This window comes from Apodemus sylvaticus, chromosome 1 (assembly GCF_947179515.1).
Source record: "Apodemus sylvaticus chromosome 1, mApoSyl1.1, whole genome shotgun sequence".
In the NCBI taxonomy this organism is placed as follows: domain Eukaryota; kingdom Metazoa; phylum Chordata; class Mammalia; order Rodentia; family Muridae; genus Apodemus; species Apodemus sylvaticus.
This window is the reverse complement of record NC_067472.1, coordinates 72945448-72960819: the sequence shown is the minus strand read 5'-3', so window position 1 is coordinate 72960819 and position 15372 is coordinate 72945448. Positions and strand designations below refer to the sequence as shown.

Here is a 15372-nt window from a genome sequence, read left to right as displayed (position 1 = left end):
TTTTCTCCTGCTATCGTATGAGTCCTGGAAATCGACTTCAAGTTGTTGGATTTTGTGGCAAACAACTTGACCTCCTTGTGGCATCTTGCTGACCCTGGCCTTACACTCTCAGGCCTGCTGGGGATTACAGGTGAGAGCCATCCCTCTTGGACTGTTTTACTTTTCATTTCAATTTGCTTCGTCCTGACTCTTAGGGGTTTGAACTCCTTCCGAGGAGGTACAGTGCACTGTTATTCCGGGGAGCCAAGCTGGTCCACGTGGCTCCCAGTTTTTGCTCCGCCCGACGGGTTCAGACTACATTTCCCAGGCAGCCCCGCGCGGAAGGCGTGGCTGCGGGATAAGGGCAGCAGTAACGCCACGTTTGTGCGAACAGCTGGACGCGATGGCCGCGTGGGCCGAGCGGCTGACGGGCGTGCGGGGGGTGCTGCTTGACATCTCCGGCGTGCTATATGACAGCGGCGTAGGCGGCGGAGCCGCTATTGCAGGCTCTGTGGAGGCGGTGGCGAGGTTAGTGAGCTCAACGCAGAGGGTGCCCGGGCTGTGTCGCTACCGGAGGCGGGGAGTTCGCGGTAGCCCCGCCTTCTCGAGTGCTAGTCCCACCCCTCAGGCTGGCTAGGAACCTACCTGTGTAGGGTAGGTTGGGTTGGTCCTAGGCCTTTTTGAGTAGGAGCTGTGCTTTGGAAACAGTTGGTTAACTTGCAAGTAAAATACAGATTCAAAAAAGTGTAGACTATCTCATTAATATTACAATGTTAGGCCAGTGAGATGGCTCCATGGGTAAAGGCACTCACTGCCAATTGTGACAACCTGAGTTAATCCTTGGGACCCTTACAAGGATGCAAGTGGCTACTGCAAGTTGCCTCTGTCTGCTCTCCCTAAAAGTAAAATGTTAAGACCTCCCCCAAACCGAGGGCGCCCCAGCACCCTATGCCTCGGAAGGCGACATCCATATCACTCTCGAGAAACGGTCTTGATGCAATAGCAAGAGGATTTTTATTCCAGAGGCTCTGGGCTCCACAGTCGTGCACAATAAATGGAAAAGTTACTTTAAAATATCTCATTATGTTACTTACATGTTTAAATGATCATTTTAAATATACTAGGCTAAGTGACTATTTAAACGATCCACCCGTTTCTCTTAGAAAACTTTAAATCACATACTTGGCTAGCCATCTGATTTTCTTGTATTGGTTTTGATTTGAAGAGGACAAGGAGTCTGGTTCTTCAAGCCTTGACCTTGCAGGATGCTGTCAGGAACCACAACTGGCATTAAACCTGGGCTGTTTACCTTGGGTCCCCAGATAGCACTGTGTAATGTTGGTGAGCAGTTGGAAGAGGCTCATTGTTTAGCATTGAGCCTCCCAGAATCACTCTCTGGGGTACCCTGACCTAACTAGGAGTATTTACTTATCTGCAGTTAACTAAGTCCTTTGATCCTGAGAGGCCCTCCCCTACTCATCTGTGTGTGTGTGTCTGTGTGGAGAGAGAGAGAAGAAGAGAGAACACTTGAGCAAGAGGGGTGGCACTGATGATGTAACAAGGACACAGACTGTGTTTTGTAGCAAAGTGAAAGGGGCTGGTGATGTACAGCTCTGGGCGGGCGGAAGTCCAGTTTACATGTCTTTCTGGCCTCTACATATTCTCCACTAACTGCAGAACTCCAGTAGGGTTGCCTTTGTTTCGGTGAGCCTGGGATGTTACTTCTGTGGAGGCCCCTCTTAGCGTAGCGGGGCACTGGACAGTATTTTGAAGTGAAGTTGCCATGTGTAAACAGCCAGGACCTTATGAGGATCTCATTTGAAGGGAAGGTAGACCATATTTTATGCTCAAATGATTAAATTGAATCACCATAGATCAGTATATGTGAAGACAGCTCCCAAGCATACAAGCCAGGGCATAGTGCTACCCATAGAAGGTGACTCTTCCGACTTTAATCAACAGCTGAAGAGAATCCCCCCAAATGCATGTCTCTCGTATGACTCTAGATCCCATCAAGCTGACAATTGAGATCTGTGTCATACATGTGTATACACACACACACACACATACACACACACACACACATGAACATTTATAATGTACAAATACCTATAATGAAAATGAGAGAGCCAGGCGGTGGTGGCTCATGCCTGTAATCCCAGCACTCTGGGAAGCAGAGGCAGGCAGGTTTCTGAGTTTGAGGCCAGCCTGGTCTACAGAGTGAGTTCCAGGACAGCCAGGGTTACACAGAGAAACCCTGTCTCGAAAAAACCAAATCCAACCCCCCCCCCCCAAAAAAAGAGAGAGATTTCTTTTGGCATCCTGGCAAGAGAGCTTTCACATCTATGCCTTAGAATTTATAAATCAAGAAAGGCCAAGACTGAGTAAGAAAGAGGGCAGGGGCACCAGTGACCCCCTAAGCATAGGAAAGAAGCAGTGGCAGGAGAAATGCAAATTAAAACCATGCCAGTAGTTTTTTGATAAAATTGGCCAGAATCCAGAGGTTGGGAACAAGTTCGCTTGGTTTTTTTGAGATTGTAAAGAAAGAAGCACTGCGACCTTATGTAAGAAGATACGATTGGCACTGCCCAGCAGTATTGGGTACAGTTCTGGGTATTTGTCCTGACTTGTTTACTAGAAATAACTGAGTAGGGCAGTGCTGGCGGATGCCTTTAATCCTAGCACACAGGAAGCAGAAGCAGGAGGATCTCTGTGAGTTTAAGTCCAGCCTGGTCTGCGGAGTGAGTTCCAGGACAGCCAAAGCTACACAGAGAAACCCTGTCTAAAACAAACAAACACCCCCTCCCCCCCCAAAAAAAAACACAAGAAAAAAGAAGTAATTGAAATAAAGGTAGCTGTCTTTTGAAATCATAAAGGACCAAGAATGACCACTCTCCATAATCAGAGAAGACTTACTGTCCCTCTCTCCACAGTGGACACCATACAGTGTGAGCGAGGACAGCAATCATGTGTGTCCTCTTTAGGGTAGGAAAGGCAGAAACGCACGTGTTCCTGCTGCTGTATTTGCATAAATCCTGGAAAGACACTTGCCGCTGCTTTGGAGTCTAAGTGACAAGATGGGGTTGGAGCAGAGAGAAGCAAGTTAGGAAAGGGTAGAGGAAAGCCCTTTCATGGTCCAACTTTATATATCAGCATTTTAAAAGCTTTTGAATGATTCAAAAATCGAAGTTATAATATGTGGCTTTCTTCAGCTGCACGTGAAGAATGACGTTACAAGGGGTAGGAAGGTGGTGGGGGGTCAGGGCTCGGGGGCGAGGCAGGAGCCGCAGTGGCTGCTTTGGATACTTACAGAGGCTGAAGGAGGAGGCAGTTGAGTTGGGAAAAGAGAATTAAAGAAGTATTTTAGAAGTAGATTTAGTGAGACTTATCCCCATGAAGATATTGTGGGACCAGAGAGAATGTGGAGTGAAGGGGTCATGTGACTTCTTCAGTCAAGAAATAGGGCAGCGAGTGCTTGTGCTTGGCTAGCTTCCTGCTTTTTATAAAGTAGGGAGACCCAAGCCTAGGGGATGGCGCTGCCCACTTAGGGTGGGTCTTCCCATCTCTGTTAACCTGATGAAGAGAACCCCTCACAGGTGTGCTCAGAGGCTTGCCTTCTATGTGATCCCTTCAAGCTGATAATCAGTATTAACTACCCCATGCCTTTAATATTATTCTAAAGTCAGAGCCACATGAGCGACTTACTGTTTTATTTTTTAAATGTCTGTAGTCCAGGCTGGCCTCAAACTCAAGATTCTCCTTTCTCAGCTTAACCACTGGTATTACATTGTGCCAATATGCCTGGTTAAAAAATTATTAAAGTAAATTCTGCATCTAGAAAGCATTCTTTTTGGGGGGAGGGGTAAGACAGGGTTTCTCTGTATAGCCCCGGCTGTCCTGGAACTCACTCTGTAGACCAGGCTGGCCTCGACCTCCAAAATCCGCCTGCTTCTGCCTCCCAAGTGCACATGTAACACCAAATTCATTTAATTCTCAGAAAGCTCCCTGTCCAGAGCTTTGCCCTCTACTCCCATAGGTTAGTTTCGCTCGTGACTCTGGATATTGTAGGGCTGGAAAGAACATGGAGTGAAGAGAAGTCAGGGCAGCGGACCTTGAGGAGGCAGCTAATCACATGGCTTCTGCAGTCAAGAAATCACAGAGTGAGCTGGGTGGTGGTGGTGCACACCTTTAGTCCCAGCACTTGGGAGGCAGAGGCAGGCGGATTTCTGAGTTCGAGGCCAGCCTGGTCTACAGAGTGAGTTCCAGGACAGACAGGGCTATACAGAGAAATTCTGTCTCGAAAAACCAAAAAAAAAAAAAAAAAAAAAAACCAACAAAAAACAACCAACACCCCCCCTCAAAAAAAAAAAAAAAGAAAAGAAATCACAGAGTGTTTCCCCCTTATGGTTGTCCCTCTCACCTGCTGTTACTTTTGAGAGGTTCATTGTGTTTGTGGCAAGTGGTTCATAGCTGGCTTGATGGAGTCACTAAGCATATTTCCATGCAGACGTGTCTTAGCTACTACCATGAAGAGACGCCATGATCAAGACGACTTGTAAAAGAAGGCATTTAATTGGGGGATGACTTATCATTTCAGAGCGTGAGTCCATGACCATCATTGTGGGGAATATGGTGGCAGGCAGGCAGGTAGGCAGGCATGGCACTAGAGCAGTCACTGGGAGCTCACATCCGATCCATAAGCATGAAGCAGAGAGAGCTACCTGGGAAGAGCATGGACTCTTGAAACTTCAAAGCCACAGCGACACACCTCCTCAACAAAGCCACACCTCTAATCCTTCTTAAACAGCTCCACCAACCGGGAGCCAAGCATTCAAATATATAAGCTTGTGGGGGCCATTCTTGTTCAAACTGCAACAAATGATGACATAATTTGGACACTCTTCTGCTTTTCATTTGGGTTATCGCAAATGGAGCTGCTGTGAATATTCTAGAACATGTGTTTCTTCAGTGAGCATGTGAATGTGTCTCTATAGGAATGTGGGAGTGTCAGCGGAGTGGCAGGAGTGGGTTTGGCTTTGATAAGTGCTGCCTGGGAGTTCTCCAAAGTTCTGCCATTTGTATCTCAAGCCAACAGTGTACAAGAGTCACAGCTGTCCTTGTCCTCCCAACACTCAGCTCCTCAGTCCTTTCCTCGAAGTGAGGCAGAATAGAAGACAGGAAATCCTGGGAACATGAGAATGGAGAGGTGCCCTTTCACCCTGGAGGGTGAAGCCTCTTACTTACAGAACAGTTCCAGCACAGTTAACTCTTTAAGGCCTTCTTCATCCCTTCTCAGCTGTAAGCCTGCAGTTTTCTAGGGATCTCACCCTAGAAAAGCGGGTTTCTCAGAAACCCCCTTTACCAGAGACAGGATCTATACTATACCCCTTGCAACGTAACCTTAGAGGCTCCTGTTTTACTCTATCAGATTATAAACCTATACGGCACTTCAAAAGCCTGTCATCTCTCTTATTAAAAGGGAGAAAAAATAGAGAAATAAAAATAAAATAAAATTTCTTAGCAACCCTCTAAGATGTAACTTGAGAGCCACCTAATGGTTACAGTTGTCTTGTCACCGTTTCTATTCCTGTACAAACATCATGACCAGGAAGCAAGGTGGGGAGGAAAGGGTTTATTCAGCTTAAACTTCCGCACTGCTGATCATTGCCAAAGGAAGTCAGGACTGGAACTCAAGCAGGTCAGGAAGCAGGAGCTGATGCAGAGGCCTTGGAGAGATGTTTCTTACTGGCTTGCTTCCTCTGGCTTGCTCAGCTTGCTTTTAGAACCCAAGACTACCAGCCCTGGAATGGCACTACCCACAATGGGCCCTCCCCACTTGATCACTAATTGAGAAAATGCCCCACAGCTGGATCTCATGGAGGCATTTCCTCACCTGAAGCTCTTTTCTCTGTGATAATTCCAGCCTGTGTTAAGTTGACACACAAAACCAGCCAGTACAATTGACCCTTGTGAACACACAAACACATCACTATAAAGCCTCAACCTTTACTTTCTTATTAATCCTCGTGATGTAAATAACTTTAAAAGGCCCAGTCTTTGCAAATTTGTACATATTAAAATTTCAATCCCTTTTAAATATCCAATATCTTTTAAAATCCAAAGTCTTTTTACAATTAAAAATCTCTTAACTGTGGGCTCCCCTAAAATACCTTCTAATTTTAAGAGGGAAAAATATCAGGACACAGTCACAATCAAAAGCAAAATCAAACTCCAACTGTCCAATGTCTGGGATCCACTTATGATCTTCTAGGCTCCTCCAAGGCTTGGGTCACCTCTCCAGCCCTGCCCTTTGTAGCATACACCTTGTCTTTTAGGCTCTAGCTGTCTGTATTCCACTGCTGCTGCTGTTCTTGGTGGTCATCTCATGGCACTGGCATCTCCAAAACACTGCTGTCTTCTGCTGTAACTAGGCTTCACCAATAACCTCTCATAGACTCTCTTCATGGTGCCAAGCCTCAACTCTTTTGCATGACCACTTCAGTTCTAGGCCCTCAATTACAACTCAGGCTGCACCTTCACCAGTGGTCTTCCATGGCCTCTCACAGTGCCAAGCCTCTGATCTTCTTCATGACCCCTTCATGCCTTCAAAACCAATACCACCTGGGTGACTCTTACACATTTCCAAGTCCACCACAGCACAAGGTACAACCTTGGCTATCTCTGGAACCCAGCCTCTGTGCTCTCAGAAAACACTTCCCAGAAGATTTCACCTCAATGATGCTAGTCTCTTCTTAATCACCACTAATTTCTTAGCTCCAGCTAACCAGCATCAATAGTAATACAAAGTTTTCGCTTTAGTAGTTCTGGTATCTTGTTAATCACAGCTGATTCTTCAGCCCCAGCTAACCAGAACCTCAGAATCTTCACTATCAACATAGCAACAGCCCTGATAAGAGTCTTTAATCTTTGCTCCGAAATTTCACAAGCCAGGCTTCTGTCTTCTGCACTGTTCTCAATATTATCTTCCAAGCTCCTACAGAACATCCCACAGAGCACTTAACACGGAATGGATCTTCTAGCCCAAAGTTTCAAAGTACTTTCACATTCCTCCCCAAAACATGGTCAGGTTGTCACAAGAATACCCCACTATGCTGGTGCCAATTTATCTTAGTCAGGGTTTCTATCCCTGCACAAACACCATGACCAGGAAGCAAGTTGGGACAAAAGGGTTTATTCAGCTTACATTTCCACATTGCTATTCATCATTAAAGGAAGTCAGGACTGGAACTCAAGCAAGTCAGGAAGCAGGAGCTGATGCAGAGGCCATGGAGAGATGTTACTTACTGGCTTGCTTCCCCTGGCTTGCTCAGCCTGCTCTCTTATAGAACTAGGACTACCAGCCCAGGGATGGCACCACCCACAATGGACCCTCCATCCTTGTTCACTAATTGAGAAAATGCCCCACAGCTGGATCTCATGGAAACACTTCCCCAACTGATGCTCTTTTCTCTGTGATACCTCCAGCCTGTGTTAAGTTGACACATAAAACCAGCCAGTATACTAGTTGATGCTAAGACAAGTTACTTGTACCTAGTGAGAGGCCCATCCTTTGTTTGGTATGTCTTATTGCTTGTGACTCTTCCGCATACCTGTGCATCCGGGCATGTCTTACTTCCCTCTGGTGCCCCTCTTTCTCTCTTCAGCCTTGTGCTTACGCCTACTTTAAAATATCTTCAACAAAACTTCCAGTTCTGCTTCATAAACTGACCAGTCCTGAAAAATCTGATGAGAACTGAAGCCACGACTCCTGTTTTGGCCTGAAATGAGGTCTCTGAATGTCTAGCAGAGTTCCTCTGGCTACTGAGGGTGGCTCTGCAGAGCTATGTCCCCTTCATCACCAACAGTAGCAGAGTCATTTTTACTTTCCAGCCTGGTGAAAAATAGTGTGACAGTACGGAGCCTTGGTCCCTGTCTCCATCTTTTTTTTCTTTCTCCTGTCAGGAGCACAGGTATTGACGGACTGGCAGGAGGAGATGCCCCTTGTCTGAGCCTTTGATTTCTAGACAGTAGTGTGGCTCTGGATAGTACACCTCCCAGGTAGGCGATGTCCAAGTATCTCCCAGGGGCAGCAAGGTAGCTAGGCTTTGAGGGTGAGTGTTCTACCCACAGGCATTTCATCAGTGATTTTATAACTCTCTGATGTCCAAGGTAGGTGCTGTGTAGTCCTGGCTGTCCTGGAACAAGCTCTGTAGACCAGGCTGGCCTTGAACTCAGAGATCTTCCTGCCTCTGCTTCCTGAGTGCTGGGATTAAAGTTGTGCACCATCACTTCCAGGCCTGCTGTTACCTTTTTAGCAGGCTTACTGGAGACTCAGAGAGAGGCAAGCTCACTCCGTACCCGAGCTAGGATAGCAAAGAAGACCTCTGAACCCTACTCTGCCAGACCCAGAGCAGGCCCTTACCTGCCACCCTGGACCTGTGCCTGGCCTTTTGATGAGGAAGGGGCTGGCAAGGCTTCCCTCTGAACTGGTGGTTCTCGGTTTTCCTAATGCTACAATCCCGCAATACAATTCCTCATGCTGTGGTGACCCCCAACCATAAAATTATTTTTGTTGCTACTTTATAACTGTAATTTTGCTACTGTTAAGAACAATAAGATAAGCTGGGCAGTGGTGGTGGAAGCCTTTACTCCTAGCACTTGGGAGGTAGAGGCAGAGGCAGGTCGATTTTTGAGTTCAAGGCCAGCCTGGTCTACAAAGTGAGTTCCAGGACAGGCAGGGCTACACAGAGAAACCCTGTCTCAAAAAACAAAAACAAAACAAAAAGACCAAAAAAGAAAGAAAGAAAAAAAGAACAATGATGTAAATATTTTAGGAGACAGAGGTTGGCCAAAGGGGCTCTGACCTTCAGGTTGAGAACCACTGCCCTAAATGGTTGCCTCTGAACTGACACTCCTAGCTTGTCACAGTGCTGCCCAAGAAAGGGATGCAAAGGGTTGTGGTGTTAGGAAGGACCCTGTGGGCTCTGGGCTTCTGTCTTCTGACTAGTCGTAGGAAAACTTTGCTAAGATGTGCTTTGAGTACTATAGAGATGGCATTTGCTATTCTTGCAGGGGACCAGCAACTACACTGCAGTTCCCATCACCCACCTAGAAGCTCCCAACCATCCATAACACTAGTTCCCGGGGATCTGATGGCCTCTTCTGACCTCTGCAGGCACCAGGCATGCATGTGGTACACAAACATATGTGCCAGCAAAACACTCATATAGAGGAAATAAAATAAATAAATCTTAAAAAAGAAATGAGAAAGATCTGTTTTGACCCCTTACAGGCTTGCATAGCAGGGGTGCCTCTGGTGTGGTGACACTGTGAAATGTGACAACAATCGTGAAATACCCTGAAGGCTGCTGTGGAGCAGGCAGAGGGGACAGGCCCCTCCTGAAGCCTGTGAGATTATTCCTGTTGAGGGGGAACCCAGAGGACTACCATTGATCTTTCTGAACTCCCTGGCTCCTTTGCTACTGGATGAAGTCCTTAAATCTGTACCTGGTCTACTGGAGCAGCTCAAGTGACCTTTGGCTCTCTCTTGACTGACAATCCTTTTCTTGCCTCATTTCTTCTGTGGCTTTTGCTGAGAATGCTTCCAAGCAGCCCTGGCCTCTCTATAAGGCCAAACCTTCCTGCTCATTTGTGGGGCAGCCCCACAGCTCCCCCCCCAACCCCGGTGACATGTGCCAGAGACTTGGGTAAGAGGTTTGCCCTCTGTTAAAACACACCTGCTTTTGAAGTTTTCCGGGAGTGTTTTTCCTCTCTGGGTGGCTGAGCCAACACTGGCCCTCCCAGAATCCTTCACAGATGAGTCCAGCCTGCCAGGCTACACAGCTGGCCATCCAGCTGGTTTGTGTGGCCTTGGTGGATCTTTCCACCTTTCCCTCTGTGACCCCTTGAAGTGCAGGGCTCCCTTTGAAGTTCTGCCTGAGTGCAGAGAGGTTCCTGGGGTAAGGTCTTCAGCCGCAGAGGGACAGTACAGTGAGGTGGGGGTGGGATGGGACCCTGGCAGTTCCCAGGCACCGCAGCCCCCAGGAGGCATCTTCATTTTTGAAGTCTAGGAGAGGATGGCTCACTGTCTTCCATTATTCTCTCTGGATTTTCTGGGGTGACAGTTTTTTGTTTGTGTGTGTGTGTGTGTGTGTGTGTTTTTTTTTTTTTTTTTTTTTTTTTTTTTTACATTTCCTAGAAACTTCCCACTTACTGGGGGACTGAAAGCACGGGAAGAGGATAAGCTTAGCTTTTGAAAATGAGATGGAAGTCACCTGAAGGAGGCTTGCCAGGCAGAGGCAGGCAGGCGCTCCCTCCCTCCCTCACTTCCACACCTGCCCAGTGAGCTCTCTCCAAAGTGGAGGTCCTGAGAAGCAGAAATGAGGCTGAGTTCTCTCTCACTAAAGGCAAAGAAATGCATGCATCTGCCCACACACCCAGCAAACATTAGTTGGACACCTGCAGTACCAGGAACCCTGCTCTAGACCCAGAGAATCTGATAGTGAGCCAGGTGGCTAGAAACCAATGCCCTGGTGGAGCCAGTGTGGCCATGGCCTGGAGACCAATAGTGAACAGCGTGTGCTGGGTAGGCTAGTGTGTCAAGTAGGCCGAGCCTGGACTGTGTGGGTGGAAGTCCTGGGCTGCAGACGCTCACAGGCCGCAGGTCCCATGAGCATCATGAGCATTGAGTTGAGATCCAGAGAGGTGAACCTAAGAGTATCCGAGATGGAAGAGGGGCAGCTTCACCCCTCCCATGTGGAGTCTTTCTTACATCCGCCATCCACACACTTAGTCCTGGAAGCGGCTGGGTGGGACTCACTGACTTGTAGGACCTGTGGGCAGGTATGGACATCTGTAACCCGCCTGGGTCCCCCATCCTGCCCCCCAAACAGTCCTTTATTGGAGCCCATTTGTGGGCAGATTGCGCTCCCTGAGGGAAGCCATTCAGAGGCAGGCTGGGCACAGCAGGGGCTGCAGCACAAAGGCTGGGGCGGCTGGGCAGGCCCTGGTGATGGCCCTGAGGCATCTGCATGTGAAAGGAGATGAGCATTTACAGCATCCTGTAGAAGGCCACTAAAGCACATCTGGACCAGCCTAGGCCAGACTGGCCTTTTGGGGGCCAGCGGAAGGAACCCGGCTTGGCCTCTGCTCATGGCAGTCTCATAAAGCAATTCCCACCCAGAATGTCGAGCCAGGCCTACAGCCCAGCCTTCCTGTGGCTCCTCTCATCGGTCCTCAGGGTGACTAGAAATCTTAGGGACCCTGTGGAAATCCAGATGCCATACAGAAAGTCTGGGCGCAGCAGCAAGGGTCAGGGTTGCTTTGAAATCTGGCTAGGCCTCACCTCTAGGACCTCAGTGTTCAGCTGTCAGGACAGCATCCAGTCATGAGGACAAGGTTCCCAGGAATAGCTATAACAATGCAGAGTGTGGACAGGGCCAGGGTGCTTCCTCTCAGTCCCACCTGTGGGCTAGGCTAGCCCGGGAGTCAGCTGGGGAAGGTACTTGCTTGCGTTTGTTTGTTTACCCTACCGACCAGGAGCTCTGGTGGCTCCACCCAGGCAAGGGTCTCTACCCTTGGTCAAGAGCTGATGGTAAGACTGAGTGATCTTAAGTATTGCCCTTTTCCTGTCCACAGGTGACCCATGATGGGGAGGGCACGGACCAGAGCAGCATACTCTTTATCCTGGGTTCTGAGTTTTCTATTGTGTAATGTCAACCAACATTTGAAGTTTCATAACATAGGTGACTTCCTTCAGTAAATGTCCCTGCCAGCACTCGATTCAGAGAAAAGTCTGTCACAGTACCTGCCTCGCTTGGACTGACCCTGTGGGTCTTGCGTGCCCTTTCTTTTATGTTCCCTCCAAAGCACAGAGCATTTGTGGCACAGCTTTCTTCCTCTTCTGAACTTTGCCACACAGAGACTGCCCTTGCCCTGAGGCATTTTGAGGAGTGAGGGTGGTGAGGTTGGGGGTTGGGGGAGGTCGACTGCACACATCTGATTTGTACGCCAGCGACTACCCAAGTGTGTCAGGAGACAGAGTGGCTGAACAGTGCTTTGTCCAGACTGCAGAATCTCTGGATGACACCTTATCCACATTGCAGACTCTGTGTAGCTGGGAAGGAGAATTAGCTCTTTTGATTAGTTTGTACCTGGACTGTATATAAGAAAGCTATAGGATAATGTATATATACAGTGTTATGGAATATAATGTAGCAAGGGGGTACATTTAGTGGGCCCTCGAATCAAAGTGTACCCCTGAGAAATTATGACCTACAACAGACCTGGGGTAAAGGGGCTTATTGAGGGAGGGGAGAGGAGTGAGGACCTGAGGAAGAGGTAGAGGCAGAGGAGTAGACATGTAGACAGGCAGACAGACGGGAGCAAAGCCATGAGGGCAGAGAAAAAGGGTGTGGGGGGTTGGGAGGGGCACCCACGGAGAACAGATAGAGGAGATGCTGAGAACAACAAAGAGCTGGAGTGGCTGACTGGTCTGTATCCAGGACATACCTGTCACACCTGACAGCTTGTGGGGGAGGGGGAGGCAGGGTAAGGAGGGGGCAGGTCATGTCCTAAGCAATTGCTAGGTCCCTGAAGGCAGGCCAGAAAAATGCATGAATACTAACATGTAGAATACCTTAAAAATGATTTCATGGTTTTATTTAGTTTACATTGTGTGTGTGTGTGTGTGTGTGTGTGTGTGTGTGTGTGTGTGTGTGCTTGTGCTATGGCACACATGCAGAACTTAGATGGTAACTTGCAGGAGTCAGTTCTCTCTTTCCACCGCGTGGGTCCTCAGGACCACCCTCTGGCGTGCGCCCCACGCCCGGCTTTCTGGTGACCAGTCTTGACAGCAGGCGTCTGTACTGGTAGAACCACCTCACCTCACTGGTTGCTTTTGAGATGAAGATTTCATTTTGTTGTGCAGAACATAGGGAGACCTGAACTGCTGAGTTCAAGAAGAATGTTACCTAGAGCAGTGGTTCTGGACCTCCCTAATGCTGCGACCCCTTAATACAGTTCCTCAGGTTGTGGTGACCCCAACCATAAAGTTATTTCATTGTTTCTTCATAACTGTAGTCCTGCTACTGTTACAAATCGTAAGTATTTGATATGTGACCCCCAAAGGGGTCATGACCTATAGGTTGAGAACTGTCGCCCTAGAGGTTGGGATTCCAGGTGATCCCCATCTATCTGTCTGGGCTGGTGTCATAACTGATCCGTCAACTTGAACTTAGCGGAAGGAGGCTGAGGGCCTTAGGTGAGTGAGGGAGGCTGTAGCCGGAGCAGTAACATTTATTATCTGGGTTGTGATCTCCGGCCTGGCAGGCAGGATCACCCCTGGAAGTCAAAGCAGCCAGTGTGGTATTCTGGATCAGAGATAATTGATTTACCTTCAGTGTGGCACAGGGAACCCATGAAGCTCATGTATGATGCCCAAGCCCCCAGGACAGACGGAGAAGCTGATTGGCAAAGCAGGACTCAAACACTGCTTCCTGTTATGAGATGGGGGAGGGTTGACTTCTCGCTGTCATGGTGCCTCCAGGATACCTACCAAGTCCCGATGCTGCTTCTCCCTCAGTAGAACTCCCTCACTCTGGGCTCCTCTCCTCTGGTCTTAATTCATGGAAACCCTGGCTTCCTATTGGACAGAACCTGTCTGGAAGGTTGAGATGCCCAACACTAGCACAGGTCACCATATAGTGACACTTACTATTGAGTATTTGCAATTTGCCACGTACTTCCCAAATGTCTCTTTAAATATCGAATCAACAACCCTATCTGGTATCCGCTGAGAATGCCTTGCTGCATACATGAGGAACCCGGGGATGGAGAGGCATAGGCAACAAGCTGCAGGACCATGCGAGGCACATCGGCTTTCTGAGCCCAGCTTCGCCTCGCCTCGCCCTCAGGTTGCTTGGCACTCAACTGTCTAGCCTGTTCAAGGACACTGCCTTGAGGATGACTGCCTTCCAGCTGAGTTTGCAGGGCTGGAGAGTGAGATTTGCTCCCACGGCTATCTCCAGCATGCTTCATATTCCTCAGTTTCCCTTCTGTGTGACCCACTTAGGTCGGAGGGTCACCAGGATCTCCCCGGTTACCAAGTTCATGTGCTTGACTCACGTGTTTGTCAATTGCTACGAAATCGATGCTCTGGCCTTGGCATGTCCCTGTGATCTGAGCTTAAGCACGTCATAGAGAACGCAGTGGTTGGGTGTTCTGAGGGCAGGTGGTGTGGGCACCAGCAGAGGGAAGGCGTACTGTGTGTTTTGTAAGGGCCCTGGCTGGGGGCCTGCCTAAGTCACATGATCTTCCTGAAAGCACTTGGCTTAATGGCCTTCATCCAGGGGAGCTAAGGCCTGGCCACTGTGCACTGCTGCTCTGCTCTCTGCGCAGAGTCTGGACTCTGACCACACAGACTGACCACACACATGGGACACTGCTCAACGGTGTCCATTGGAGCTTGGGGAGGTCTGGGTGGGCCAGCACATCTGTCAAGTGGGAAGGCCAGACCGGGAAGTGGAGCAGGTCCAGCCATGCTCTGGCTGTGCTTGGTGCCTTCCACCACTGCTGTCAGTGAGTAGGGAGGTCATGGAGGTCTCAGAGGTGTGTCTCTTCTGTGCCAGTCTTGATAGTGTCTCCAGCATGTAGCCTGAGAGCCCTCTGAGTGACAACTCTGAAATGGGGCGGTTTATAATCCCATTTTAGGAGGAAACTGGAGAATCAGGAGTTCAAGGTCATCCTTGGCGACATACTGACTTTGAAGCCCTCTTGGACTCCTTGGCACCTTCTTTATAAAGAAAGAAAGAAACAAGACTGAAAAGCAGGCATGCTAGTGCATACTTAGTCAGGAGGCCGAGGCAAGAGGGTTAATTTTGGTTTTTGGTTTCGTTGTTGTTGTTGTTGTTGTTGTTTTAATTAAGGCTGTCTTGGTCTACTCTGTGTCAAGAAACTAAACCAAAGCAAACTAAACTAAAAACCAAACCCATTCTGGTACTCTCTGGCTGCTGGGGACCCTGGGAGCTTCCTGCATTTTTCAAACAACCCTAGAGGTACTATTAAGATCTTCTTCCCTTGTGATGGTTCGTACAGCATGTTAACTGGACAGGAGCTAGGTTTACTGTGGAGACAAATCTCTGGACCTGTCTGAGTGGGATTTTCTAAAGTGGCTAACAAAGAATGGGAAGACCCGCCCTACATGTGGCTGACGTCATTCTATGAGTTAGGGTCCCAGGCTGAGTAAGAAGGAGAAAGCCAGCTGAGCACTAACATTCATCTCTCTGTGCTTCTCAGCTGTGAACACAGTTGAGACGAGCTGCCTCAAACGCTGTCGTGCCTTCCCCACCATGATGGAATGTTCATCCCTTGAACTGGGAGCCAGAACAGACCTTT

The 15372-nt window shown here is 48.6% G+C and overlaps 1 protein-coding gene across 1 annotated transcript in view; it reads left to right on the top strand.

Moving 5' to 3' along the window:
- The first annotated feature begins 329 nt into the window (after positions 1 to 329).
- The window catches only part of Lhpp (phospholysine phosphohistidine inorganic pyrophosphate phosphatase), a 92494-nt gene continuing 77451 nt past the window's right edge, over positions 330 to 15372 (top strand). Inside the window, exon 1 of the mRNA XM_052196803.1 lies at positions 330 to 507. Coding sequence (XP_052052763.1) covers positions 383 to 507 — 125 coding nt within the window. The 5' untranslated portion in view covers positions 330 to 382. The remainder of the gene's footprint in view (positions 508 to 15372) is intronic.